Source organism: Podarcis vaucheri (genome assembly GCF_965113315.1).
Source record: "Podarcis vaucheri genome assembly, chromosome: 5".
Lineage (NCBI taxonomy): Eukaryota > Metazoa > Chordata > Lepidosauria > Squamata > Lacertidae > Podarcis > Podarcis vaucheri.
Genome location: NC_138763.1, coordinates 94,643,885 through 94,670,077, shown reverse-complemented (window position 1 = coordinate 94,670,077; position 26,193 = coordinate 94,643,885). Strand labels below are relative to the sequence as shown.

The following is a 26,193-nucleotide window of genomic DNA, read 5'->3' as shown; positions in this document are numbered from 1 at the left end:
TTTAAAAAAAAAATGGTATGGTAGGATGTCCCTAGTTTCATCAGAGAAATGCTGTAGGGTATGGAATTATGTGACCCCCCAAGCCAAGGAGATAAGTAACTGTACAACCTTTAGAAGACATCTGAAGGCAGTCATGTATAGGGAAGCTTTTTAACATTTTATTATGTTTTCATATAGGGACGCGGGTGGCGCTGTGGGTAAAACCTCAGCGCCTAGGACTTGCCGATCATCAGGTCGGCGGTTCGAATCCCCGCGGCGGGGTGCGCTCCCGCTGCTCGGTCCCAGCGCCTGCCAACCTAGCAGTTTGAAAGCACCCCCGGGTGCAAGTAGATAAATAGGGACCGCTTACTAGCGGGAAGGTAAACGGCGTTTCCATGTGCTGCACTGGCTCGCCAGATGCAGCTTGTCACGCTAGCCACGTGACCCGGAAGTGTCTTCGGACAGCGCTGGCCCCCGGCCTCTTAAGCAAGATGGGCGCGCAACCCCAGAGTCGGACACTACTGGCCCGTACAGGCAGGGGTACCTTTACCTTTACCTTTTATGTTTTCATATATGTTTGAAGCCACCCAAAGTGGCTGGGGCAACCCAGTCAGATGGGACAGGAATAAAGAATAAAGTAATTATTACAGAATAAAGGTAATGGGACCCCTGACAGTTACGTCCAGTCGTGACTGACTCTGGGGGTTGCGGCGCTCATCTCGCTTTATTGGCCGAGAGAGCCGGCGTACAGCTTCCGGGTCATGTGGCAAACCAGAGCAGTGCACGGAAACGCCGTTTACCTTCCCGCCGGAGCGGTACCTATTTATCTACTTGCACTTTGACGTGCTTTCGAACTACTAGGTTGGCAGGAGCTGGGACCAAGCAACAGGAGCTCACCCCGTCACAGGGATTCGAACCGCCGACCTTCTGATCGGCAAGTCCTAGGCTCTGTGGTTTAACCCACAGTGCCACCCGTGTTCCCAATTATGGAATAGGGCAACCCTAATTTCACCGGAGAAATGTTGGAGGGTCTGTTGCTTCACCCTGCTACGTCGCCAGGGTTAGACACAGGGCAATGATTGCACGGGTGCTGTGAGGCCTCAACTGTCTGATCTGTCCTTCAGCCAGAGAATTCTACCAGATAAGGAGATCAGCCAGAGAGCCTCACAACCCTGTTCTGAGTCATGGGCTGAGTGGCTTCCGCTGGTTGGAGCTGCCCGTTTCACTGGGAGGTACAGCCAGGGGCGCTGCCTTTGACCTGGCATGTTGCAAACCAGGCAGGCATATGCTAATGGTCTCCAAGGGCTTGGAATTTCCTGTTGCTTAGAAACCAAAAGTTTCACAGGCGGCATCACAAGAGCTGACTAGAATATCACAGGAACAGGGTAAGTCAACTTCTCCCAAAGCAGATCCTACCTTATTTTAGAGTTTAGATTTTAGAGCTTGTAATCCTGTGGAAATCTGGAAGGGATAAACATTTTCCTTGCAGTCCAGGTTTCCCCCCCTAACTTCCAAACAGTGGCAACGATAAGGACCCATTGTTTGAAGGAGATTAGTGGAAGAAGTTTGCTAACAGAAAAAGCCTGTGTTCAGTGCCAGATCCACTCGGCGGGCTTGCTTAGTTTCCCAAGGTGCCAGGAGCTAATGCACTTTTCTGTTTATATACAGCAGCTTAGCAACGCCGTTGAGCTGCTCAGATGAAACCTCTTCATCAATTCTCTACACAGAATATCTTGCGTGGGTTTGATACCAGGAACATTTCTACCTTTTTCTTTTTAAAGGCTGTATAAGAGGAACTTTTCCTACCCCCTGCACTCCTCCTAGATGAAACGAAAGAGATGAATTCAATTGCTTTGCTCTCCGATATCAAGCTGCTGTGAGCCAAAGAGAACCTGCACATCACAGCCTTTGTGAAATGGAGGTTCTCTTTAGTTTAAAGCAGCCTGCCTGCAGAAAGCAAAGCAGTTTGAATCCATCTCTTTAGTTTTATGTAGGAGGAGGGCTGAAAAGGCCGTCAAGTTAGCCGGGATACGCGATTTGTACGTTTCCTAACAGAGGGACTCGATATGTGTCTCTGTCAATCAAGGGTCAAACTATACACACGACATGAAAAGTTTTGTTTGAAATGCTCCTGTGGTTGGTTTTATTTAGCCACAGGGTGGAGAGGATGTGTTCATCTCTATCTTGTCACGCAGGGATGGGTGGGTTAACCCTTTCCTTCCCAAGACAATGCTGTCCCCAAAATAACAGAATGAGCGACAAATCTGGCCCCCCCAAACTTTGGGAGAAAATGGGAGCTGAGCACCCAATATCACTGTGTCTTGGAGAGGCGAAAGACTCTGCTCCTTACATTAGAATGCACACAAATGGCGCGTTCTCAGATTCTGTCTGCACGAGTCATGCAACTTGCAAATAACAGCGAGAGCTGGCTTTGCAGTAGAAAAACAACATGGCTGGCTTCACAGAAAAGGGTCCTTGTTTTTCAATGATGTGCAGACTTTCTCCTTCAGATTAATCAGAATATGCCTGAGCGGCCACAGAGAGCATCCATTTGGGCCCAAGGAATTCAGCGGGGAATGTGGTGTGTGGGGAGAAAGTCTGCACATCATTGTGGTGTGTGGGGAGAAAGGGGGCATGTGGATATGCAATGGGGTGGGAAGAATGATTAGGCATGTGAGCAAAGCCATTTATTATGCATTTAGCGGGGATGTCAGGCTCGCTGCCTGACTTGCAATACTGCGCGGTTTCAGTTCATCAGCCCCCATGGGATAAGGTTAGTAGCAGAAGCTGCTATCCATCTGGGAGTTCCCAGTTCAAAGCTCAGCCACAAACCTGATGACTCCAGGTGAGAGCAGGAGCTGATGGCAGCATTTCCGCCACCTTACCAGGACGGTATAAAAGCAGAGGCAAGGTTGGGTGTGTGGGGGCACACTGCAAGAGGCAACCTGGTTCTCACAGCGATGCGTCTGCGCTACGCAGCCCCAATTCTACCACCAGCTTGTCATGCCCCAACACTATACTCATAAACACAAGCAACTCCACCTGCCTGTCTGATGCAGAATACAGAGAAGTTCTGCTTTTACCGTATTTTTCGCTCCATAAGACGCACCTGACCATAAGACGCACCTAGTTTTTAGAGGAGGAAAACAAGAAAAAAACTATTCTGAACGAAACAGTGGATGTATGATTTTTGTGGGGTAGCCCAATGCAAAAATCCTGAGAATCCATGTGGATCTGTGCTTTGTAACCAAGTTTTTGTGCCATTGCGGCCCCACACAACAGTGGGTGTGTGATTTTTTTGGTGCAGGCTGTAGCCATGGACATGCTATGTGATCTGATGGTGAATTTGGGGTGACCCAATGTAAAAATCTTGAGGATCCATGGGCTTTTACCTCCCCTCTCCCAGGCAGCCTCCGCTAGCATCCCTTATCTCTCTCCCAATCCCACCGATCAGCTGCTTCCTTTCAACACTCCCTTCCCTCTTGTTTGCCTTAGTGTCTTTTCCTTAGCTGGAGCAGTTATTTGCTCCTCCTTTTCTTCTAATTTCTCTCCTCATTGCTTTAGTCTTCCCGTCTCCTCTCCTTGCAAGTTTGCTGTCTTTACCTCCCCCCTCCCAGGCAGCCTCCTTTATTGCTAGCATCCCTTATCTCACTTCTGATCACTTGCGATCAGCGGCTTTGTTTCAACACCCACTTCCCTCTTTCAAAAAAAAAAAAAAGCATGATCTGATTTTTGCCCCTGGGCAATTCGGCTCCAGGGACCATGCATTCACCCCATAAGACACACAGACATTTCACCTTACTTTTTAGGAAGAAGAAAGTACGTCTTATGGAGCGAAAAATACGGTATTTGTCGACAAAGCAAGACCCAGACCTTCCCAGTCTGGTCTGCTCTCTGCCTAGAAACTCCAGTCTCTCAAAGCCTTGCACACCTGCAAATCAACTTGTGGTGCCGCAATTGGCAGAAAACTGGCGTGCAAAGCAGGATTTAACTCCTTGCTCATCAAGCTGATGAGTGGTGGGTAAGGCTGGGCAATGTATCAATCCATCATCCAACATCGGTTTGAAGTCCACACTAATGGTTTCATAAAATTCGACATGGCGCTATATTGCGAATCACAATGTGTGCATGTGTGCTATGTAAAAAAAAAACATGATATGGGAAAAACCATGGAGCTGGTCATCACTTCTCTCCTGATTCTTTCTGTCCTTGTTGCTCTGTACTATAACATAACAGTTGTAACAATATGGTAAAATAAGTAAAATGTGTCTGTTTTAGACCACTTAAGGTAAAGGTAAAAGGTAAAGGACTCCCGTCAAAGGCGACTATGGGGTTGTGACGCTCATCTCACTTTCAGGCCCAGGGAGTCAACCTTTGTCCACAGACAGCTTTCCAGGTCATGTAGCCAGCAGGACTAAACTGCTTCTGGTGCAATGGGACACCGTGATGGAAGCCAGAGCACATAAAACGCCATTTACCTTCCCGCTGGAGTGATACCTATTTACTTGCATTGGCGTGCTTTCAGGTTGGCAGAAGCTGGGGCCGAGCAACGGGAGCTCACCCTGTCGCGGGGATTCAAACCGCCAACGTTCTGATCACCAAGCCCAAGAGGCTCAGTGGTTTAGACCACAGCGCCGCCCACGTCCCCAACTACCACTTAGTAGTAGCAGTTACCAGGACATTACCTCGTTCACCTCTGCATAGTTACATCCTTATTTCAGACATCGTGATATATAGGTATATCACAATGCTAAGCTGGTGATATAGAATGGTATTGAAAAACAGACTTTGCTCAGCCCTAGTGGTGGGGGTGTTAAATCCTGCTCCGTTATAGGCAGGATTCAATACGAACCCCTTCCTGGTCATTGAAGCCCCTGCTAAAATGAAGATTTCCTCCACCCCACCCATTTTAGCAGGGCCTATTTTCATCGGAAAATTTTTAACAAACCTTGGAGGGGATACCTCCGGTGATAGTCAGCAATGCATTTGTGCTTGCAAAATACACCAGTACTTTCGCCCTGCATGTAATGGTAGCTTTTGTTGTTTAGTCGTTTAGTCATGTCCGACTCTTTGTGACCCCATGGACCAGAGCACGCCAGGCACTCCTGTCTTCCACTGCCTCCCGCAGGCTGGTCAGACTCATGTTTGTAGCTTCGAGAACACTGTCCAACCATCTCATCCTCTGTCGTCCCCTTCTCCTTGTGATCTTTCTCAACATCAAGGTCTTTTCCAGGGAGTCTTCTCTTCTCATGAGGTGGCCAAAGTATTGGAGCCTCAGCTTCACGATCCAGTAAGCACTCAGGGCTGATTTCCTTCAGAATGGAGAGGTTTGATCTTCTTGCAGTCCATGGGACTCTCAAGAGTCTCCACTGGACTATAAGCAATCCTACCTGGCTCCAGTTAATACTTTTCCTTAAATTATTTTCTAACTTCCCCCAAAAAATAAAAAAATCATTTTGGTAACCTGAATCCCAATCCTGATAACAGCATCACAGCTGTTAATCAGGCCCAAGCTGGCTTTATCTGGATGCTGTTCTTTAGGGTAGACAACGTTCTCATTCTCCTGACCATCTTACTGGCTTTGAGACTAAATAAAAAAGTGATACGAAGTGGATACAGTTTTCACGAAAACAAAAAGATCCGAGAAGTCTCTTCCAGGAGTAGAGTCTTACTGAAAGGCCAGATGGATCTGTATTGGGAGGCAAGGTTGTTCCCTGCCATTATTTTATTTTGGAGAAAGCTAAGTGTTTGGGTGAATGTGGGATCCTGGCACAAATTGTTAAGGGCCGCAGTATGTTATTGAAATGAGCTGAAATGCATTATCTCCCATCTGATCCCTGCGTCTATGTACTTGCACATGATTAATGAGTAGTCAAAAAGCCTGAAGGGCTTGTAATGAAACCTTTCTAATGGAGAGGAGTGTTGTAGACAAATCTATATTCTTTCTCAAACAATCATTCATCAAAACGGTGATTTGACTCTTCACAATTAAATGCCGGAGATTTCGGTTCAGCTGGGGCTCAGCCAAGTGGAACCGGTGCTCATCGCTACCCTGCAAGCACCTACAAAAAGCGCCAAAAAACAATTTCCGGAAAGTACGGACAACTAGCAACTTGCTTGGGGGTTGGGTTCTGGGGATTGTGTGTAAAGCCAAAATCACGTCTAGTCAGAGCAACCCCAGAAGTGCTCCCATGGGACCATCCCTTCCTTTCCAGAGCTGGTGCACCAAATGGGTCTTTCCCCTTATATAGGAACGTGGGTGGTGCTGCGGTCTAAACCACTGAGCCTCTTGGGCTTGCTGATCGGAAGGTCAGCAGTTCGAATCCCCGCGATGGGGTGAGCTCCCGTTGCTCGGTCCCAGCTTCTGCCAACCTAGCAGTTTGAAAGAGTTTGGATTTGATATCCCGCCTTTCACTCCCCTTCAGGAGTCTCAAAGCGGCTAACAGCCTCCTTTCCCTTCCTCCCCCACAACAAACACTCTGTGAGGTGAGTGGGGCTGAGAGACTTCAAAGAAGTGTGACTGGCCCAAGGTCACCCAGCAGCTGCATGTGGAGGAGCGGAGACGCGAACCCGGTTACCCAGATTACGTGACTACCGCTCTTAACCACTACACCACACTGGCTCCGTGCAGTGCAAGTAGATAAATAGGTACTGCTGTGGTGGGAAGGTAAACGGTGTTTCCATGCACTCTGGTTTCCGTCACGGTGTTCTGTTGCTCCAGCAGCGGCTTAGTCCTGCTGGGTACATGACCCGGAAAACTGTCTGTGGACAAACACCAGCTCCCTCGGCCTGAAAGCAAGATGAGTGCCGCAACCCCATAGTCGCCTTTGACTGGACTTAACCGTCCAGGGGTCCGTTACCTTTTTTTACTTTTCCCCTTATGCAAGGTGGAGAGCTTTTAAAGTCTCTGCCTTGCTTACCAGGCTCTGGGAAGGACTCATGAAGCCTCTGGAGGCATTTGCATGGATGGCCCCAGATGTCTCAACCTTTCCAGAGCCCGGGAAGCTGTCCACTTTGTGGGCGTCTAATTTGTGCAAGCGCAGCTGTCCAGCTGCCAAGCGCATAAAACTGTACTTGCACGTGTTAAACATGTACAAGTTGTGAGTCAACTGTACTGTATTTTGTGTGTCGAGGTCCCCAGGGCCACCCCAATAACTCACATATCACACAAAAAATTTTGTTTAAGGTTTTTGGCATAATTTTGGCCACAACTTTATTAAAATACAAAAATGTGAGTGGTTGCTTAGGCATTGGTTGCAACTATCTCCCCCCCCCCCCCCATGGGGGACAGACTGACATTCCGCACGCCTGCGAAAGTCAGAATGGGGGAATACACTTGGGGGTAGCGATGGAGCAGGGAACCTGCCCTCAGCCCTCCCCAAATGCAACCAGGAGCTCTTGCAATGGCCCAAAACCCCTTGACAGGGTGGACAAGCAATAATGAGCCCCTGTATTCCTTTAACGGAATCCCTTGCAGCAGCAGCATTAGAGGGGCAGGCACAGCCAATCCATGCCCCTCAACCAATCAAACCATAAACCAATGCCTAAACACAACCTTACAAGTTGTGACAATTTGCTACGTAGTAGGCAAAAACCAAATGGCCCCAGCCAATCAGCCAGATGGACAAAATCCCTACCGGGCCCCTGCCCCAAGAGCAGACGACCCAGTGACAGGCATAGCAAGGTCAAAGCGAACAACCCTAAATATGGGGGGACGGACGGGCAATCCGATGCACGGGCGAAAAGAGGAAGCCCTAGCCTCGTGCAAGGAGTTTTAGCATTTCTCGCTGTCAATCAACAAATGGCAACATTAACTTCTTCCCAACAACAAGGGAAGCCCAATCGCATCAGTGGCCAATGATCAATTAGCCTGCCCCACAACTTTGGAGTGTCCTGGCGGCCCCCACCGCAACACGTGCTCTCCATGAAGGAGAACACTCTTTCTTGCAGTTTACCTAGGGACGTGCCTCACTCAGTTCCATTTTCATCCTTTCATTCCATTGGCCCTTTTCACTTTCATTTGGCATTCTGCTGCAACTGGTTTAGCTTGCACTAGTCTTCCTTCTGTTAGTCCACTGATGCAGAAATATACCTATTCTTTTTTAAGCGCTCCGCCCGGGACAATCGATGTGCCTACCTCAGCAATCAACAGATATTTACAAATTGATTGCCTGCCCTGTGCATTTCCTTTCAAAGTTAATGGATTTCCAGAGGAGCGCCCCGGTTGGTCTTTCGCAGCAAAATCAACAAAGAGTATAGTGCCACCTTTAAAGATAAAATGAATAAAGTGGCTTGTCACATAATGGACCGTCTCAAAGCCATCTACGGCTGCAATCCTAACCGTGGTCTACGAAGAAGTAAGCCGCATTGAATTCTGGGGTGTTTACTGCCATATAAGTGAGGTTGAGGGATGCGGGTGGCGCTGTGGTCTAAACTAAGGTTACCAGATGTCCCTGATTCCCGGGGACAGTCCCCGGATTTACAAATCAGTCCCCATACAAAATCAATTGAAGTTGAAATGTGTCCCCGGATTCACTGAAAAAAAATCTGGTAACCTTAGTCTAAACCACAGAGCCTAGGACTTGCCGATCAGAAGGTCGGCGGTTCGAATCCCCGCGACGGGGTGAGCTCCTGTTGCTCGGTCCCTGCTCCTGCCAACCTAGCAGTTTGAAAGCGCATCAAAGTGCAAGTAGATAAATAGGTACCGCTCCAGCAGGAAGGTAAACTGCGTTTCCGTGTGCGGCTCTGGTTCGCCAGAAGCGGCTTAGTCATGCTGACCACATGACCCGGAAGCTGTACGCCGGCTCCCTCGGCCAGTAAAGCGAGATGAGCGCCACAATCCCAGAGTCATCCATGACTGGACCTAATCATCAGGGGTCCCTTTACCTTACCTTTACCTCACTACCCCACTTGCCTGGGAGTAAGTCCCAGGGAATCCACTGGAACTTGCTGCCGGGTAAACATAGGTAGACTTGCCGCCTTTGGACATGCAAGCCACAGCCAGCAACAAGCAACGTAAACACACACAAAATCGACAAACAACACTTCAGATTAAAAAAAGTCAATGAGGGAGCTGTTGGGCAGTTGTAATTGTATGTCAGTGAATATGTAGATAATGTATACTGGAAAACAATTTGTGTATCTATGTGTGCATGTTTGTTTTTGTTTTTTTTAAAAAAAACAACTTTCATTGTAGAGAACTAAGGGGAAAGCGTTCATAGGACAAGTCCATGCTGTAATGGATTTGGTGACTGTGGGTGTATATTGAATAGGCAAATGGGGGGAAATTGGCTTGTTACAGTAATTTTCAATGGTTTCCTCCAGCAAATCAGTTTATTGGCCTTGGATTGGTACTGAAGAAGAGTACTGTACCTGACTGCCCTGACTCAACAGAAAATCTAGGGGCACAGGCTGAACCAACTGAACTTTGGGCCAAACTCATCATGTCTTTGTTGAGCTGCTCAGCCTCCCTGCCTAACAGCTGACATCCAGGGTAGCGCAGCCGCCACAGCCACTTCCTTGAGCATTAGCTGAGGAAGCCCTGCTGCCCCTCCAGCAGCAGGATGAAGACAACGTCCCCTTCAGGCTCTGGGGAGGGTCTCCTCATGAGCCAGAGGCTTGTTGAGGCTGCTCCTCCAGCTGCCCTTGCAGCTCACGCAAGCTTGCACACCTGGTGCACGGGGAAGAAGCTTTCTGTCGTTCTGTATTAACAGTATTTTAATAAGAGAACCCTGCCCAGCAAAAAGGAGTGACCTGTATAGATTTAACAGTTATATGTGTATGTGTTTTTAATTCAGGTTCAACAATAAGCAGCAGCAGATCTCACTGGGACGCTTTCCTTGGACTCCTTTAATTCATCTAATCTGCGTCACACTCTCTTCGCTGGGAATGGCTAAAGGGGGGAAAAATCCCAAGGGGAAAAAGGTCACCTTGAAAGTTGCTAAGAACTGCATCAAGATCACATTTGACGGGAAACGTCGCCTTGATCTGAGCAAGATGGGCATCACCACTTTCCCCAGATGCATCTTGAAGCTGAACGATGTGGATGAACTGGACCTCAGCAGAAACATGCTCAAGAAGATCCCAGACTCAATTGACAAGTTCACGAACCTGCGCTGGCTGGACTTGCACAGCAACCAGATTGAGAAGCTGCCAGAAACAATAGGGAACCTACAGAGTCTCATTTTCCTGAATCTTTGCAACAACAAGCTAACGGCCCGGAGCTTGCCCATGGAGCTAAACCAGCTCAAGATCTTGCGTAATCTCAATCTTGGCCTCAACCACATCGACAACCTCCCAACCACTCTGGGGCAACTGAAGGAGCTCCAGGAAGTTGGAGTATTTGACAATTTACTGAAGAGCATCCCAAACAGCATTGCAAAGCTCCCTAAACTCAAGAAGTTGAATTCCAAGCGGAATCCCTTTCCTGGGCCCACAGAAGAGGAGCTCTACATTGACCACATTAAGCGCCTCGAGACACTCTACGTGGTGGAAGAAAAAGATCTTTGCTACCCATGCTTGAGGAAGTGTCAAGAAGAGAGGGACAAGCTGAACAAACTGAAGAACACTGTGCCTGCCCCACTCAGAAAGCCAAACTTTTCGAGCCTCATGACGCCCAATTCTACAGCAAAGGAGAACCAGGCAGATTGGAGGTGAATGGGCTACCAACCATCACCGATGGATGCATGGCCAATAGCGAGGTAGAGGCAAGGCACAGTGTGGCCCCTTTGCATCCAGTCATTGTAATCTGTTCCCAAGCAATAAAAGTGCTCTTGATCACATAGCTCTGCACCCACTAAAAGAGGTTCTCCACTACTACTAAGCATGTATCAGTCCACCAAACAGAAAACAATATATACATATTGCCAGGCTTGGAGCCCTGATCCATAAACCTGCTGGCCACTCTCACCCATGGCAAGAGCAGCTCTTCAGTTTGGGGCTAGAGGAATGTGCAGGGATCATCACCACAGTTGCGCTGAGCTTCAGATATTCAGCACTACTATGGAGAAGACCCTTGCCTGTCCAAGAAGAAGAGGGGTGGGACTGCTTGAGCACTGGGTGGAAGAAGTACTCCAAGAGTTTGCCTGTCCACTGCTAAAGCAAAACCCAACCTTCCCTTTTAGCTTAGAGAGGAATAGTAAGGGTTGATGTTTTGTGGTTGGGTGGTGGAGCCTGAATACTTTCCTACTCAGCCCCCAAATAAGCCCAACCTATTTCTCTAGTTCTGGAGAGGGTGGCTTTTTGGGTACTTGGCAGCAGAGGTGTTGGCAGTGCCTCGCCACCCATGACCAAAATAAGCTGCTGGTCCTCTCCCCTAGCTCTAACATCCACCCCTCTCTCCAGCTCCAAACTTAGCAGATAGGGGACGGGGAGTAGAGGATACAGCACAAGATATTATGGGCTGTCCCGTGAATCCGCTGGATGAAATAGTGGAAGAACGTTGCCTCAGGAGAGTGAGGAAACTTCTCAGGGATGATTCACACCCTGGCTGGCACTTTCTTGACCGCCCTCAGGCAGAAGATATAGGAGCATGATTAGTCGCGCCAACAGGGTAAAGAACAGCTTCTATCCGTGGGCTGTTAGGCTGCTGAATGAAAAGATAACAACAGGGCAACTGACTTCCGGGTTTGGTGGGTGTGCATCAGTAAATGAGGGGAATTAAGACTAAGAGAGCTGAGTGGGGGTGCTCGTGTAATTTCACTGTATACAAGTTGTACAAGTGACAATAAAGTATTTCAATATTGCCCCCAATCTCATGTACAGGTGCAGGGTAAGTTCAAGAAGAGAAAGAGCAGCAAATTTTGTCCTGGCAACCAAAACCAGCCCCAAATTGTGGATCGTTGGCCTTGATTGCGCAACACCACAAAAAAAAATATAGGCATATGACCATCGTCCACATGCATGATCTCTCGAAATAACTCATTTGCCCAAACCATATATCTTTTGCATTTAACATATAGTAGCATACAGGCATGTAGAGTCCAACATGTGTAAGTCTGATAACCTGTGCCCTGGATCCTCCTCTTGTTTGTTGCAAGGTACACACATCATTGGCTTACATGGTGTGTTGCAAACACACATCATTGGCTTACACACAGTGAACCCTACCATGCAATGGGTACAACTCACCTTAAAAGAAGCTGCTGTCAGGATAGTGAGGGGGAGAGAGAGGGAAATATATATATAAAACAAACATGCTCAGGCACATTTTTTAAAAAAAAAATACTATAGTGACTTGCTCAAGGCCATTCTGTGAACTTTGTAGGGCTTTCTGCACCCAAGCTAAGCAATCTGGCCAAAGAATACACACCAGTTTGGAATGCCCTTGTTTCTGCAATGTTAGCGTTTATACCATATTTACTCGAGTCTAATGCGTACCTTTCTTTTTGGCCAAATTACATTGCAAAAATTGGGGTGCGCATTACCTTCAATGGTGCATTTACATTTGCCAGGAAATATTTCTCTGGTTTCAAGGTTTTGAAAAGTGAGGTGTGTGCATTAGATTTGATAGTGCATTAGACTCGAGTCAATACGGTAACTAACCTTGGTTTTGTCTAAAAGCAAGGGAAATGCAAAACTGGTTTTGCTTGGTTCTGTCCTCCACAGCAAGGTATGGTAAAAAAATAACAATGTATTGTTGTGCTTTGGGTGACGTTTTCAAATTGTACTGTGATTTGCGACGTCATGTATTGTCTTTAACATGCTGATAGCTGCCTTGGGAGGAGCAATACCTGCCGAACAATTAAAAAGAATTGGGGAACGAAAGCTGTGAACACACTCCTGTTTGCTCTGAATCCACCGTGCTCCTATGGCTGGTTTGTGAAGACACATACGTACGGCAGTCCACATCTCTCCTGTATTTTTTATTTTATTTTTTAGAAATACTGTGTTTTGTTGCATTTCCCCCAGATCAGCTTCAACCCAGTTCGAAAACCTAAGCCCTATGGAGACATCCAGATCCCTTTCTCCACCTACTGGCAGGGGGCAGTTTAGGAATACGGCCAACTGTACAAATCTAATTTGAAACACAGACAACCTCGCTGACTTTTAAGCTGGCAATGTACCTGTGGTTTTAAGGCATAAGCTTCACTGAAATATATTCGCACACTTCCTGTTTTGCAAAGAGCGTAAGAAAGCAAAACTACAGTCATACCTTGGATACCGAACGCCTTGCGAGTCGAACATTTTGGCTCCCGAATTCCACAAACCCAGAAGGGAGCGTTCCGGTTTGCGAACATTCTTTCGAACCCAAACTTCCAATGCAACTTCCACGGCTTCTGGAAGCCGCGCCTTGGTTTCCGAGCGTTCTGGAAGTCGAACGGACTTCGAGAACGTATTCTGTTCAACTTCCAAGGTACCACTGTATATTATATTAAAGTGCTTTGACTTCCCTCAGGACTCCTCGGATATTTTGTTTAAGGAGGAATGTCCCAACTCATTTTAAATTTTGCTTCAGGCCAAACTTGGGTGGCAACTTGTTGTTGTTTTAAATGAACCTTAAATGCAGTATCAGTTATTAAACTGCTTACGAGACTGCCTTCCATCCTCATGCCAGTAAAGAGTTGCAGTTGGCCTATTGGTCGCTGCATATGCTGACCACCCGATTTTGAATGTTACCATTTCTATTAGCTTCTTTTATGGCCTCGGTGCACGTATACTGGAGCTTTGGAGTTTCTGTGTTCAGAGCGAAGAAAGTCAGGTGTATTACTGCAGTCAAGTAATTCAACTGATCTTCGTTCTCCAGCATCAACAATTTAGAAAATAAGTTGGTCTATGAGGGAAGCAGAGAGGACCCGAAGAAGCTCCAACTAAACAGTGGGGTAGGAGAGCTAGGAAAAAAATGTATCTGGCAACCCATGCGCCCCTTTGGTTTCAGATAGAACATAGGGACCACTGACCATTAGGTCCAGTCGTGACCGACTCTGGGGTTGCGGCGCTCATCTCGCTTTATTGGCCAAGGGAACCGGCGTACAGCTTCCAGGTCATGTGGCCAGCATGACTAAGCCTCTTCTGGCGAACAAGAGCAGCGCATGGAATAATAATAATAATAATAATAATAATAATAATAATAATAATAATTTATTATTTATACCCCGCCCATCTGGCTGGGCCTTCCCAGCCACTCTGGGCGGCTTCCAAAAGAATATTAAAATACTATAATACATCAAACATTAAAAGCTTCCCGAAAATCGCCATTTACCTTCCCGCCGGAGCGGTACCTATTTATCTACTTGCACTTTGACGTGCTTTCGAACTGCTAGGTTGGCAGGAGCAGGGACCGAGCAATGGGAGCTCGCCCCGCCGCGGGGATTCAAACCGCCGACCTTCTGATCAGCAAGCCCTAGGCTCTGTGCTTTAACCCACAGCGCCACCTGCATCCCATAGAACATGAGTAGACAAGTCTAAAAACCCTGTGAAACAAATTTCCACAGCCCTCTAGCGACTACAGTAGCTCGTTTCCCAGAAATTTAGCGTCGATTCTGGAAGTGCATGCTCAATTGTGACCAAACTAAACCTCCTGGTGTATATTTTGCTTTGTGAAGTTTCACCTGAGATCTTTGGGTGAATCAAGGAATATGTACAGTTAATGAGTGTGAAGAAGACTGGGAATGTTTTAAACACTCTGGGAATGCTAAGCAAGAAATAGCAATCAGTGATCAATTTCTTTTCTTGGTAATTTCTTCTTGGAATATTTTTACCTACGTATTATTTCAGCTATTGTAACTCATATCACTGTCACTCATCTTTGAATTAAAAAAATAATGATAAAGGCAAACAAAAAAAATTACCATTATTAATTATGTTGAAATGGATTACCATTTTGCTTGTTATATTCATATCCACACAGCGAAGCCATAGCAGAATGAGCCAGACTGAGAGGAAGAGTTCAGAAAGCTCTGGTTTCTGGTTGCTGACTGAGTAGAGAGCTGTTCTGATGTTCCTGACCCACAAGAGTTGTATTTTCTCTAAAGAAAAGATTCAACTTTCTTTTGCAAGCCTTCACAAACCTCAGTCTTTTGTACCTTCTCACCCACAATCAATCCTGCAAATATATTTTTCTTCTTCTTTCGACTACTGCTAGCTAAAGGGGGGGGGGGCAGTCAACACAGTCTGCTTCACTTTTGTCACTTTTGCAAGTGTTCGCTCATAAATCCATTCTGCCCAGTTAATTATACAATTGTATCTACATTTTTTAATAGATAAAAAGATCCGTACAAAAATGAATAATATGTGTAAACTAATATACACCATATACAATTCCCAGCACACCCTTTGTCAGGTAACAGGGGGCACATTGCTTTAAAATGCTCGCTACAGTTCTAAAAGAGAACAAAAGGCTTATCAGTGAATTAATTAATGCAGTTGTTACCTTATATTAATTGATGCTTCCGTGATGCCTTTCGATTTCAGATTAGGCTTCTTCGAATAAAATCTGAACCGGAACGAAGAAAATACAGCAACAATAGAAAGGGCTGACTCATGCTCAGAAATCATAATTGCTTTAGAAATTAACTTTTAAGGATTCCAGTATGTTTTGCCAGCTAAGCCCCAGTTTAGTTCAACCATCAATTATGCGCTCAAGACAAGCTGCTGATAGGACTGGGAGAACCTTGCAAATACAGTGGTACCTTGGTCTACGTTCCAGAAGTCCATTCTTAAACCAAAGCGTTCTTAAACCAAGGCATGCTTTCCCAGAGCAGCAGGGGACTCAGTTTACAAATGCAACACACTCAACAAGAAGCGGAACATGTTCTGCTTCCAAGGCAAAGTTCACAAACCAAAACAGGTTTGCAGCTTTCTTAATCCAAGTTGTTTATAAACTAAGCTGTTCTTAAACCAAGGTACCACTGCATCTCCTTCAGCTTCTCAGAGTAGAACACACACCCACACACGGAAGTAAAAATCACTTGAATTTCTCTCCGCATACAATTATTCCATAACCCCAGTTAATTTCCCATACCACATTTTGTGTTAAGATTAGCTTTGAGAAGGGACAACAAGAAGCAACAAACACAGCAGAAATATATGAGCTCATACACCCACATATTATTTGAAGGAAGTTGTTAACAGAATATCTTAGCTGTCCAGCAATAACCTTATTCAGAGTCAATTTTAACTCAAAATATGCTAGCAGGAAAAAAACCCCAACTGGCTCAGGAAATAATTACATGGAGGGGCAGTTGTTGACGTGTGTGGATTGTGGGATAGTCATTTTTCAGCTATTAGTGCACATGCAAGACCGGGAAGATTAACTCAACAACGAAATAGGTTTCTACATGTGGGCTACCAGGCTGAGTAAAATATTTACACATTTTGCAAATTTGCACTGTGCAATGTGGACTACAAATCCCAGAATACAGGACAGGTGGGTCCAGGAGAAAAACACATGCCTTGATATTCTGATAATACGAAAAATAAAACCTCATGTTTGTAAGGAGGGATCTGGGAAATTGCTTTGCAATATTCAGCTACATTTCCAAGATATTGGGACTTTCACCAGCCTTCTTTTTCAATAGGGTAATAGCGGTTCTAGGCAAAACTTGTCACAGTGGAGCAAAGAGTTATTGCTCCCAAAGCAAATTGCAGTCCAACAGACTGACAAGAATAATGGCATTGTTGTGTCACTGGGGGAAGTTAGCACAGGATCAGGCAGGAGGGAATGTCCGTCAGTGCACTAAAGAGCCTTTGGGAACTTTGAGCTCTCGTGTGAGGTACCTTTTCAGGGTTTTCGTCCTGTCACTGTTGTGGAGTACAAGGAATATGGAGTAGCCACTTCTGAAGAAGATTTCCAAGGCAATCTCCTGTGAGAACAAACCAATGGCAGAATGGTGAGATTACAATGGAAAAGGGAATGCATGATCTAAGTAATGCACGAAGGGGTTGAGATCATTGAGTAACCTGTGCTGCCAGGCTTAGTTCACCTTGGAGAGGAACTAGGCAATAAATGCTTTGTTCCCCCTCCAGTCTACCTAAGAAGCTTGGCATATGAAGAGGCTAAGATGGTTGCTCCAGCTTAGCAGATGTCTCTAACAAGCCACTCTTTAGTTCCTATAATTTAGGAACTTTCACCACGGTAACTAAGCCAAGTTTTACTGCCTGTGCAACTTTTTCCAAATGCTGTATGGGAAAGCACATGAATCTGACCTTTGGAGAGTTTGTGAGTAAACCATTTTTAACTTACCAAATGTGTGCTTTTTCTCTATTCTAAGGAAGTGTCAGAACTCACAAAGGTTTTTAAAGGTCTAACAGCCTATATTTCCATGCTTTACTTTCCTGCATGTTTTCCTGCATTTTAAATCTCTGCTGGTGTTCTCTCACCAAAAAGTACTTGCCCCAAACCTAGATCTTGGCATCCAGGGCATAATCCCTTTTATAACTATTTTTCTTTGCCACCAACAGTAAGGAGTTCTTAGCTCCATCCATCCAGGCAACCCATTTGCTCTCCCTGGTTAGGAACGAATCCAGGTTTCCAGGTCAGATTGTGGTTTTGCTGAGCCAATCTCAGTACTTTAGTTTATTCGTTCAGCTGCTTCTCAAACACCAGTTGCCCAAGGCCCTTCCCTATATTCTTAGGCTTGGAAGAACGCTTGAATAACATCCAATAACATCCAAAACATTTTCCTTCAGCCTGAAGAAACCAGGACTGTGTTGCCAAACTTCAGATTCTATTTTTTGTCTTCTTCAAAATCCACAATTTGTTTCTGTTAAGTTGTGGGTGAACATATCAGACAACACAGCGATTCTTCAAACAGCTCTTGTTTATTCAGAGGCCAGAACAGAACTGAACTGAAGGGTTCAGTCAGCCTGCTTATATAGAGCTCCAGTACAATGTAACTGTAACAATTTTCTAAAACTATCCAATCACTGAACGTCACTTTCGACCCCTTATTTGCATAACTATCTACAGTATCCCCCTGCTGGCACAGGGTGAGAACTTCAGTACATAACAGTTTCTGTTATTCAATTACCAATGCAAGGTTTCAGTGTGGAATTTCTTTTACAGAGATCGCCAGAAAGGGAAGCACCTAACATCCCCCTCAGCAATGTTTTCCCAAAACTTTGGGGAGGGAAATAGCTCAGATCCCTCCCCACGAATGTCAGCACGACTGCTAGCCAAAGAAGCACTCACAGTCCACGCATGCTTACTATTCCCCCCTCCGTTTTCTTTTCTGATCGTACAGCTATATTTCTTGCACCCGCAAGGCCATATATTGTGGCCGCATATTGTCAGATATCCTGTAGCAAAGGAAAGGTCCGTGCCAACAGTTGGTTCCTACCTGAAGAAGAAAGCACATCGGATGGATCTCTTTAATGTCACTGTAGGAATGGCAGGAACATGTAGCCTGTCCCGTGGCCTGGTCTTTGTCGCACAAGCTATGAATGAATGTATCATTGATGCTAGAAGGAAAACAGGAAATGGACATTAATCAAGGACTGCAGCATTGACTTGTCGCTCTTAACAGGAAGATTGGAGTGTTCCTCTTGTTTCTCTACTCCTCTTCTGTACACAATCAACAATCATGTTGGAATGGCTCTGCAAAACAAGCTAACCTGTTGCCCCCCCCCAAATCAGAAGTACCGTATTTTTCGCTCTACAAGACGCACCAGACCACAAGACGGACCTAGTTTTTGAAGAAGGAAAACAAGGAATAAAATATTCTGAATCTCAGAAGCCAGAACAGCAAGAGGGATCGCTGTGCAGTGAAAGCAGCAATCCCTCTTGCTGTTCTGGCTTCTGGGATAGCTGCGCAGCCTGCATTCACTTCCATAAGACGCACACACATTTCCTCTTACTTTTTAGGAGGGAAAAAGTGAGTCTTATAGAGCAAAAAATACGGTAATTTGGCTTTTTTTCTGAGCCAATCTATCTTGTAAAAGATGTCGCCCAGCCCCTACCTCCAGTCAGCCCCGTTCACTTCCAGCTCAACCAAGCCTCTTCTCCTTAGCAACAGCTGCCACCCTTTGGCAGTGCCACAGGGAATGAGGAGGTCTTTCCCCCCTCTCTCTGGTGCCAGGGCATAAGGTTCTTGCCGCCCTTGGAAAGTTAGCCAAACCTTGGGGAAATTACATTTCTCAAGGTCTTGGAGCCTTATGGATTAGAGGTTAAGCTGGGAATTCTCCCCTGATTACCGTATTTTTCACCCCATAAGACGCAGTTTTTTCCTCCTAAAAAGTAAGGGGAAATGTAAGTGCGTCTTATGGCGCAAATAGCGCTGCGCAGACAGGGAGAGCTGCGCAGCGCCCCTTCAGCGAAGCGCCTCTCCTGCGAAGCAGGAGGAGGAGCAGAATGGGCTCCTGGCTTCTATCTTAGCCACGCGAAGCCTCTTGAGGGCAGGGGGAGCCTTCATCCCGCTGCCCTGAAGAGGCTTCCCGCTGCTATCCCAGAAGCCAGAACAGCAAGAGGCTATCCCAGAAGCCAGATCCCTCTTGCTGTTCTGGCTTCTGGGATTCAGAATATTTTTTTTCCTTGTTTCCCTCCTCCAAAAACTAGGTGCGTCTTGTGGTCTGATGCGTCTTATAGAGCGAAAAATACAGTAATTAGATTTTAAAAAAACAGAAGAGAAGAATTTGCAGGCTCCGAATGCCTGTTTCTTTTTGGGCAGGAGTGGCCAACTCCCAAGAGACTGTGATCTACTCACAGGAGTAAAAACTGGCAGTGATCTACCCCCTTTTGGGGGGTTCAGGGGTCATAGTTTTTGAGCTTTTTTTAGGACGGAGAAAAGCCCCTTTTTTTAACCTCAGCTCAAGGGAGAAAAGGGAACAGCCACTCACCAGCAAATCGCTGGGAAAACAAGCAGCCTCACTGGGTAAATTCCATCTTCCGTTCTGCAAATCGTGCAACAATAGAGGATGGGGCAGGATTCTGTTTTACCAATGCTAAGGAAAGGTACCCAGAGATTGACTGCGATCTACCAAAACCTCCCAGGGATCTACCAGTAGATAGCAATCGACCTGTTGGACAGCCCTGTTTTGGGGGATGACCATTTAAGTGCATTTAACTTGAAATTTGCATACAGGCCTGACCCCTGACAGCATCTCAGAGCCTTTATTATTCTTTGTCTCTATGTGCATTTTACTTCAGAGTTGAAGTGTGAAAATTCACATTTGAGTGGAATGCTTGAAAGCAAAGCAATTCAAAATTCAGACGGAACTTTTAATTTTATTAAAATTCCACTTTGAGGAAGTGTCAGGGGGGATTTTGTTGTTTGTATTTATCAAGTCTCCCAAACATGTCTCACACAGAACACATACAAGCAAGCGTCTGCCCAAAGATGCTACACAAACAGGAGGAAGACTGAGTGAGGGGAAGAATATAGCTAAAGAATATAATAATAATAATAATTTATTATTTATACCCCGCCCATCTGGCTGGGCTTCCCCAGCCACTCTGGGCGGCTTCCAAAAAAATATTAAAATACTGCAATACATCAAACACTAAAAGCTTCCCTAAACAGGGCTGCCTTCAGATGTCTTCTAAAAGTCTGGTAGTTGTTGTTCTCTTTGACTTCTGGTGGGAGGGCGTTCCACAGGGTCGGTGCCACCACCGAGAAGGCCCTCTGCCTGGTTCCCTGTAACTTGGCTTCTCGCAGTGAGGGAACATAGGTCAGAGGTCACCAACCATTTTGGAGTAGTGGGTACGTTTTGAATTTTGAGGGCTCCTTATTTCTAAGAGGGCTAGAGACTAACTTTCTGTTTTAAAATGAAAGCTTGACATCTGTGGCTGCAGTGGAAGTCTTCACAGCATCCGTGGGCACTGGTTGGCCATTCCCCAAACAGGCAAACATAACTGCAACAGTGAAAGTTTCTTAGGAGCAACAAGTAACAATGACAGATAATCACAGGTACTGTACAAAATATGCTATGGAAAAGCAGAGGAGAACAGGGGTGTAAATGCAGAAATTTGGGGGAGTGCTGTAGACAGGAACTGGGAGAAAAATCCAAGAGAGCAGCTTGTTTTGAAGGAGACGAAAACTTTGATGTGGAAACACTTTAAGCACACAACAGCAAGCAAAAGGCCAGTATGGGTCCCTGTGTCTTTGGGCGTTGAATTTGATCAGGATATAGATGCGGCTATTTTATGACACTTCAGAAAGGGCATGTTCTGCCAAGGGCTGTTGTTTTATAGCAGTTGAGTTCTCCTTTGTGGAAAGGAGCTGATCTTGATAATAATTTTTATTAGATTTCAATTACAATCCAACAATAGCCTCATTATAACAATACCAATTTATAATACAATTTTAATAGCCAAGAAATGGAAAAATTACCAACTGTGGAAGAATGGCAAATGAAATTGATGGAATATATGGAGTTGGCTGACCTTACTGGAAGAATCCGTGACCAGAAAGAAGAGGAATACCAAGAAAAGTGGAAGAAATTTAAAGAATATTTGAGTAAATATTGTAATATTAAAAATTAGAAATTACTTGAAAGTACCAAATAGGACTAGGATTATATTAGGAGTTAGTTAAATAAATGAGATCTAGAACTTTAAGAAAAGTTAATAAATTTGATTTTAATTGGAATATTGTGTTTTAATAATGATATTAGAAAACTGCTACATTCAAATACAAGGAAATTCAGATGGGAGGGCCCAGAGGATGTCAAAGCCATGTTTATGAGGTTAGAAGTTTAAATAACCAATTAATTTGTGTTGTCTAGGTGTTTGTTGTTATGTTTTTTATTTTCTTTTTTGCTTATATTTGTGATTTTGTTTCTTTTTTCTTTGTTGTAGTATGTGTTATAATTATAAGAAACTTAATACAAATTATTTTTAAAAACCAACAACAATTTATAATACAATTACTAATACCAATCATTCAAATACCAAATTAGATCATTTAGATAAGGTGGCCCCTCGCATACTAGAATGGATGGCTTGATTATTTTCTTTATTTCTGCATTCCAAAATCTTATTAATTTCAATCACATTCCGGTCATCATCATAATCCCTTATACAACAACTGCAATATTAATAACTCCTATTCGTTTTGACACATTAAATGATTCATAGAACTACAAGTGAGGCGCTCAAACTATATCCTTGTTCTTCCTGTGTGTGGCAATTATTCTGTTTCTTCCTCTTCTTGTAAAATGGTATGTCTATCATGATATAGGAGCTGATCTTGGGGACGAAAGAACTCACCTGGTTATGCAGTGCTTTGTGCAGTAAACTTCCCCCAGCGGGGACACAGTGAAATTCTTGCAGATGTAGAAATGTTCTTGGCCAAAGAGAAGCGCTCCTTCCAAGACAATGTGTCCCTGAACGACCACCACCGATTGCCTGCATGTAATCTAAAGAGGGAAGCAGGCAGCGCATTTTACCAACAAAACAGTGGCCACCATTTGAATATTCTTGAGCGTTTCAGGGGTGAAAAGAGGTATACCTATCTATCATTGATTACTACGCTGTTTCTTTGCTAGCTTACAATCCTTTGTTTTGTAATATCCTGCTACTCAAATAAAATACTTTTCCGTGTACAGTGGAACCTTGGGTTACAGACGCTTCAGGTTACAGACTCCGCTAACCCAGAAATAGTACCTCGGGTTAAGAACTTTGCTTCAGGATGAGAACAGAAATTGCGTGGCAGCAGGAGGCCCCATTAGCTAAAGTGTGACCTCAGGTTAAGAACAGTTTCAGGTTAAGAATGGACCTCCAGAACGAATTAAGTTCTTAACCTGAGGTACCACTATACAGTGGCACCTCGGGTTACATACACTTCAGGTTACAGACTCCGCAAACCCAGAAATAGTGCTTCAGGTTAAGAACTTTGCTTCAGGATGCGAACAGAAATTGTGCTCCTGCGGCACGGTGGCAGCAGGAAGCCCCATTAGCTAAAGTGGTGCTTCAGGTTAAGAACAGTTTCAGGTTAAGAACGGACCTCCAGAATGAATTAAGTACTTAACCTGAGGTACCACTGTACTAGGTTGCAGGGGAGCAAGGCAACAAAAAGGTTGGGTCCAACAGTGGGAGAGCCAAATTGGCTAGACCAGTGTGTGTGGACAGCCTCAGTTTGGCCACCCCCTGTCCCGTCCTTGCCCTAGTCATAAGAGTAGAGAAGAAGAAGGCAGCCAAGTTACTACAAACATTAGGGTCTTTTGTGACTGGGAGGAACCTACTTCCTCAGGCAAAGCAGGAACCAGTCTGTGTGGATTGTGAGACAACTCTATCAGTTGTCCTTTTAAGGCAGAGGAGACCTGGTAGGTGACCACATAACACTTAAATGAACATTGAAGAAGATGGGCGTCCTACAAATGCTTCCTTCTCTTTGCTTAGAAAGCTGTAGATGATGTCAGTTTGCATTTCTTAGTGCAGAAAGTATTGATCTGATGTGCAGAGATCTTAACTCAAGAGGGTACTGGAAGCTTCTCTGTGTGAAAGAAGCAAGCAGAAGGTTCGTGATGTTTGGGTTATTCCTTCAGAGAAGCTGAGTACAGCTGGTTTAAACCGATTCTATTATCTTTTCTGTCAAGGTCATGCTGACTATAAAAGTAAGGCCAGAAGGAGCTGGGTTTCACGTTCTCTTTCTATCTCTTTTCCTTCTGGTGTGGTGTTCTGTACATAGTTTGCTTAGTGTTAAGGTTTAGACTTATTATAAGTTATTGTAATTTAAGTTAAGTCTGCTGCAACTGGATTTCTTATGGACTGTGCCAATCCTGAATGTATTGGATTTGTGACCATTATGCTCATTTGCCTTCAGGAGCAGTAAAGCTCTGCTGGATGAAATACAACTGCCTCTGGTCTATTTTTTGGGAATCCTGCAACGTGTTTAAGTTTTTACTCTGCTAACTATACATTGGAATCTGCTCTGGATCAATACAGAGTAGAATTCCATGACGGATGAAGGGATCTCGTAGAACTTTTCCAGAACATATCTAGGGACGTGGGTGGCACTGTGGTCTAAACCACAGAGCCCAGGGCTTGCCGATCAGAAGGTCGGCGGTTCAAATCCCCGCGACAGGGTGAGCTCCCATTGCTCGGTCCCTGCTCCTGCCCACCTAGCAGTTCGAAAGCACGTCAAGTGCAAATAAATAAATAGGTACCGCTCCAGCAGGAAGGTAAATGGCATTTCTGTGAGGTGCTTTGCATCGCCAGAAGCGGCTTAGTCATGCTGGCCACATTATACGGAAGCTGTCTGCGGACAAATGCTGGCTCCTTCGACCTATAGAGCAAGATGAGCGCCGCAACCCCAGAATCATTCGTGACTGGACCTAATGGTCAGGGGTACTTTTACCTTTACCTTAGAACATATCTAGCACTTGAGTCCTTGGAGGACTGGAATCCTGCACAACCAACTTGGCAGTTCTCAAGCCGTACTGAATCGACTCAACTGAAGCAAAGTCTTTCTATCAATGAACATATTCACAGTCTCAATCATTCTCTCTCTCTCTCTCCCCCAACAAGCATCAAAGCTCAGACACAAATGAGGTAGTTTTATAAAGGTGCCCCCAGGGAAAATAGTGTTGTTACCTAATGAAGCAGCGTAGAGCCTGAAATTAACATAGATTAACTAAACTTGCCTTTTCTCAGAGCAGAACACAGAACAAGTTCATTGGTTACTAGAATAATCATTCAGTGATGCAAAGGTGACATGAAATAATTGAATAATTACCTCCAAAGATATTTCTCGGGGCAATGAGCAATGGATTGCTCAATTCATTCAGGGATGCAAAACAGAAAGGATTTAAGTGACATACGTCGGATATTAAAGACATGTCCTAATTTTGTTGGTACAAGATTATATACAGTTTCAATATATAATTGAAAATAGGCTGCTTTCAGATGGGTGGCAATTAGTATTAGCCAATCATTGCTCTGCGGTTGTAAATTCCAAGCAGAACTGAAACTGTCTTTCTACTCACTATCTGGAATATAACATTTTTTCTATGAGTACATCCTACTATGCTCCACCCACACTGGTGGGTGTGATGTAATAGTTGTGGGTGGAGCCATTAGTAGCAGGACACACCCCTCGTGGTGTCATTTTATGAACTTGGTCAGTCTTTCAATTAGAACAAAAATGCTTTTGCAGCTGTATTTTGTTTATGAAAGAGATTTGTAGTGTTATTATACCATAAGACTATTGAGTTAATCTTGGGTAAAGAATGATATCCTTCCCCCCCCCCCCCCGCAAAAAACCCCAACATTTGCATTCATTGCCATTGTAGAAACATGGCTAATGGCAGTAGCCAGAAAGCTTTTTTAAAATGTATTTTTAAAAGTTTGACATTATGGAGGTAGAGTTTTATATGTATCTTTCCTTTAAATGTACATATATAACTGGAAGAATGGGACACGGGTGGTGCTGTGGGTTAAACCACAGAGCCTAGGACTTGCCAATCGGAAAGTCAGCGGTTCAAATCCCCGCGACGGGATGAGCTCCCATTGCTCAGTCCCTACTCCTGCCAACCTAGCAGTTCGAAAGCGCCTCAAAGTGCAAGTAGATAAATAGGTACCACTCCGGTGGGAAGGTAAACGGCATTTCTGTGCGCTGCTCTGGTTAGCCAGAAGCGGCTTAGTCATGGTGGCCACATGACCCGGAAGCTGTACACCAGTTCCCTTAGCCAATAGAGCGAGATGAGCGCCACAACCCCAGAGTCTGTCACGACTGGAACCAATGGTCAGGGGTCCCTTTACCTTATATAACTGGAAAAGTGCTCCAGTACTAATTAGAAATTAATTACTGCTGGGAATAGACACTTTCAGGATCTTTATTTATGCATATTAATTATTTTGTACTGGTGTAATATGTACATAATGCCTGGTCTCAGTTAAATATTCAAGCAGTGATTCATACCAACTAAAGTTTCTGGAACATTTTTGAAGGCAGTTCCACACAAAACACTGAATGGGTTTTTATGATTTGACTGTAGCTTGGAAATAACATAATCTTAGTATATTCCTTGATCTCAACTGGGCAAACAATGTAGTTCTTATTTCCCACCCCTCCTTTATCTTTCCTGTTGAATCGGTCTCCAGATATTTTGCTTTTCCTCTGCTAATTCCTTCTGTGGGAAAGAGGGAGTTATTTTTCAACCATACACAACAGCACAGAGACCTTTCAGAGCCCCAGCATCTGAGCTATCTTAGGACCCGATCCTAAGAAAATCAAGCATGTTTACGTGCGGTAAATGCATGAACCCAGGTTCACTGAGAAACACAGGTTCTTTACAGTGCAAGAAACTGATCCATTTGGTTTATCCCTTTCCTAAAGC

At 44.9% G+C, this 26,193-nt stretch overlaps 2 protein-coding genes across 4 annotated transcripts in view; one reads left to right on the top strand and one right to left on the bottom strand.

Annotated features, from left to right (window-relative positions):
* WDFY4 (WDFY family member 4) overlaps positions 1-26,193 on the bottom strand; it is a 202,852-nt gene that overhangs the window by 41,247 nt on the left and 135,412 nt on the right. For both annotated transcript variants that reach the window (XM_082222996.1, XM_082222997.1), the window contains 4 exons: positions 22,124-22,272; positions 18,258-18,378; positions 16,696-16,781; positions 15,350-15,412 (listed from right to left, as the gene is read on the bottom strand). In XM_082222996.1, coding sequence (XP_082079122.1) covers positions 15,350-15,412; positions 16,696-16,781; positions 18,258-18,378; positions 22,124-22,272 — 419 coding nt within the window. The remainder of the gene's footprint in view (positions 1-15,349; positions 15,413-16,695; positions 16,782-18,257; positions 18,379-22,123; positions 22,273-26,193) is intronic.
* On the top strand, positions 1,105-10,762 carry LRRC18 (leucine rich repeat containing 18). Of its 2 annotated transcripts, none has more exons than XM_082223323.1 (2): positions 1,105-1,364; positions 9,777-10,762. In XM_082223323.1, the coding sequence occupies exon 2, from the start codon at positions 9,868-9,870 to the stop codon at positions 10,633-10,635; it is 768 nt and encodes a 255-aa protein (XP_082079449.1). In that variant the 5' UTR covers positions 1,105-1,364; positions 9,777-9,867; the 3' UTR covers positions 10,636-10,762. The 2 variants fall into 2 exon arrangements, with proteins under 2 accessions (XP_082079449.1, XP_082079450.1); XM_082223324.1 differs by lacking the exon at positions 1,105-1,364 and adding an exon at positions 8,318-8,336.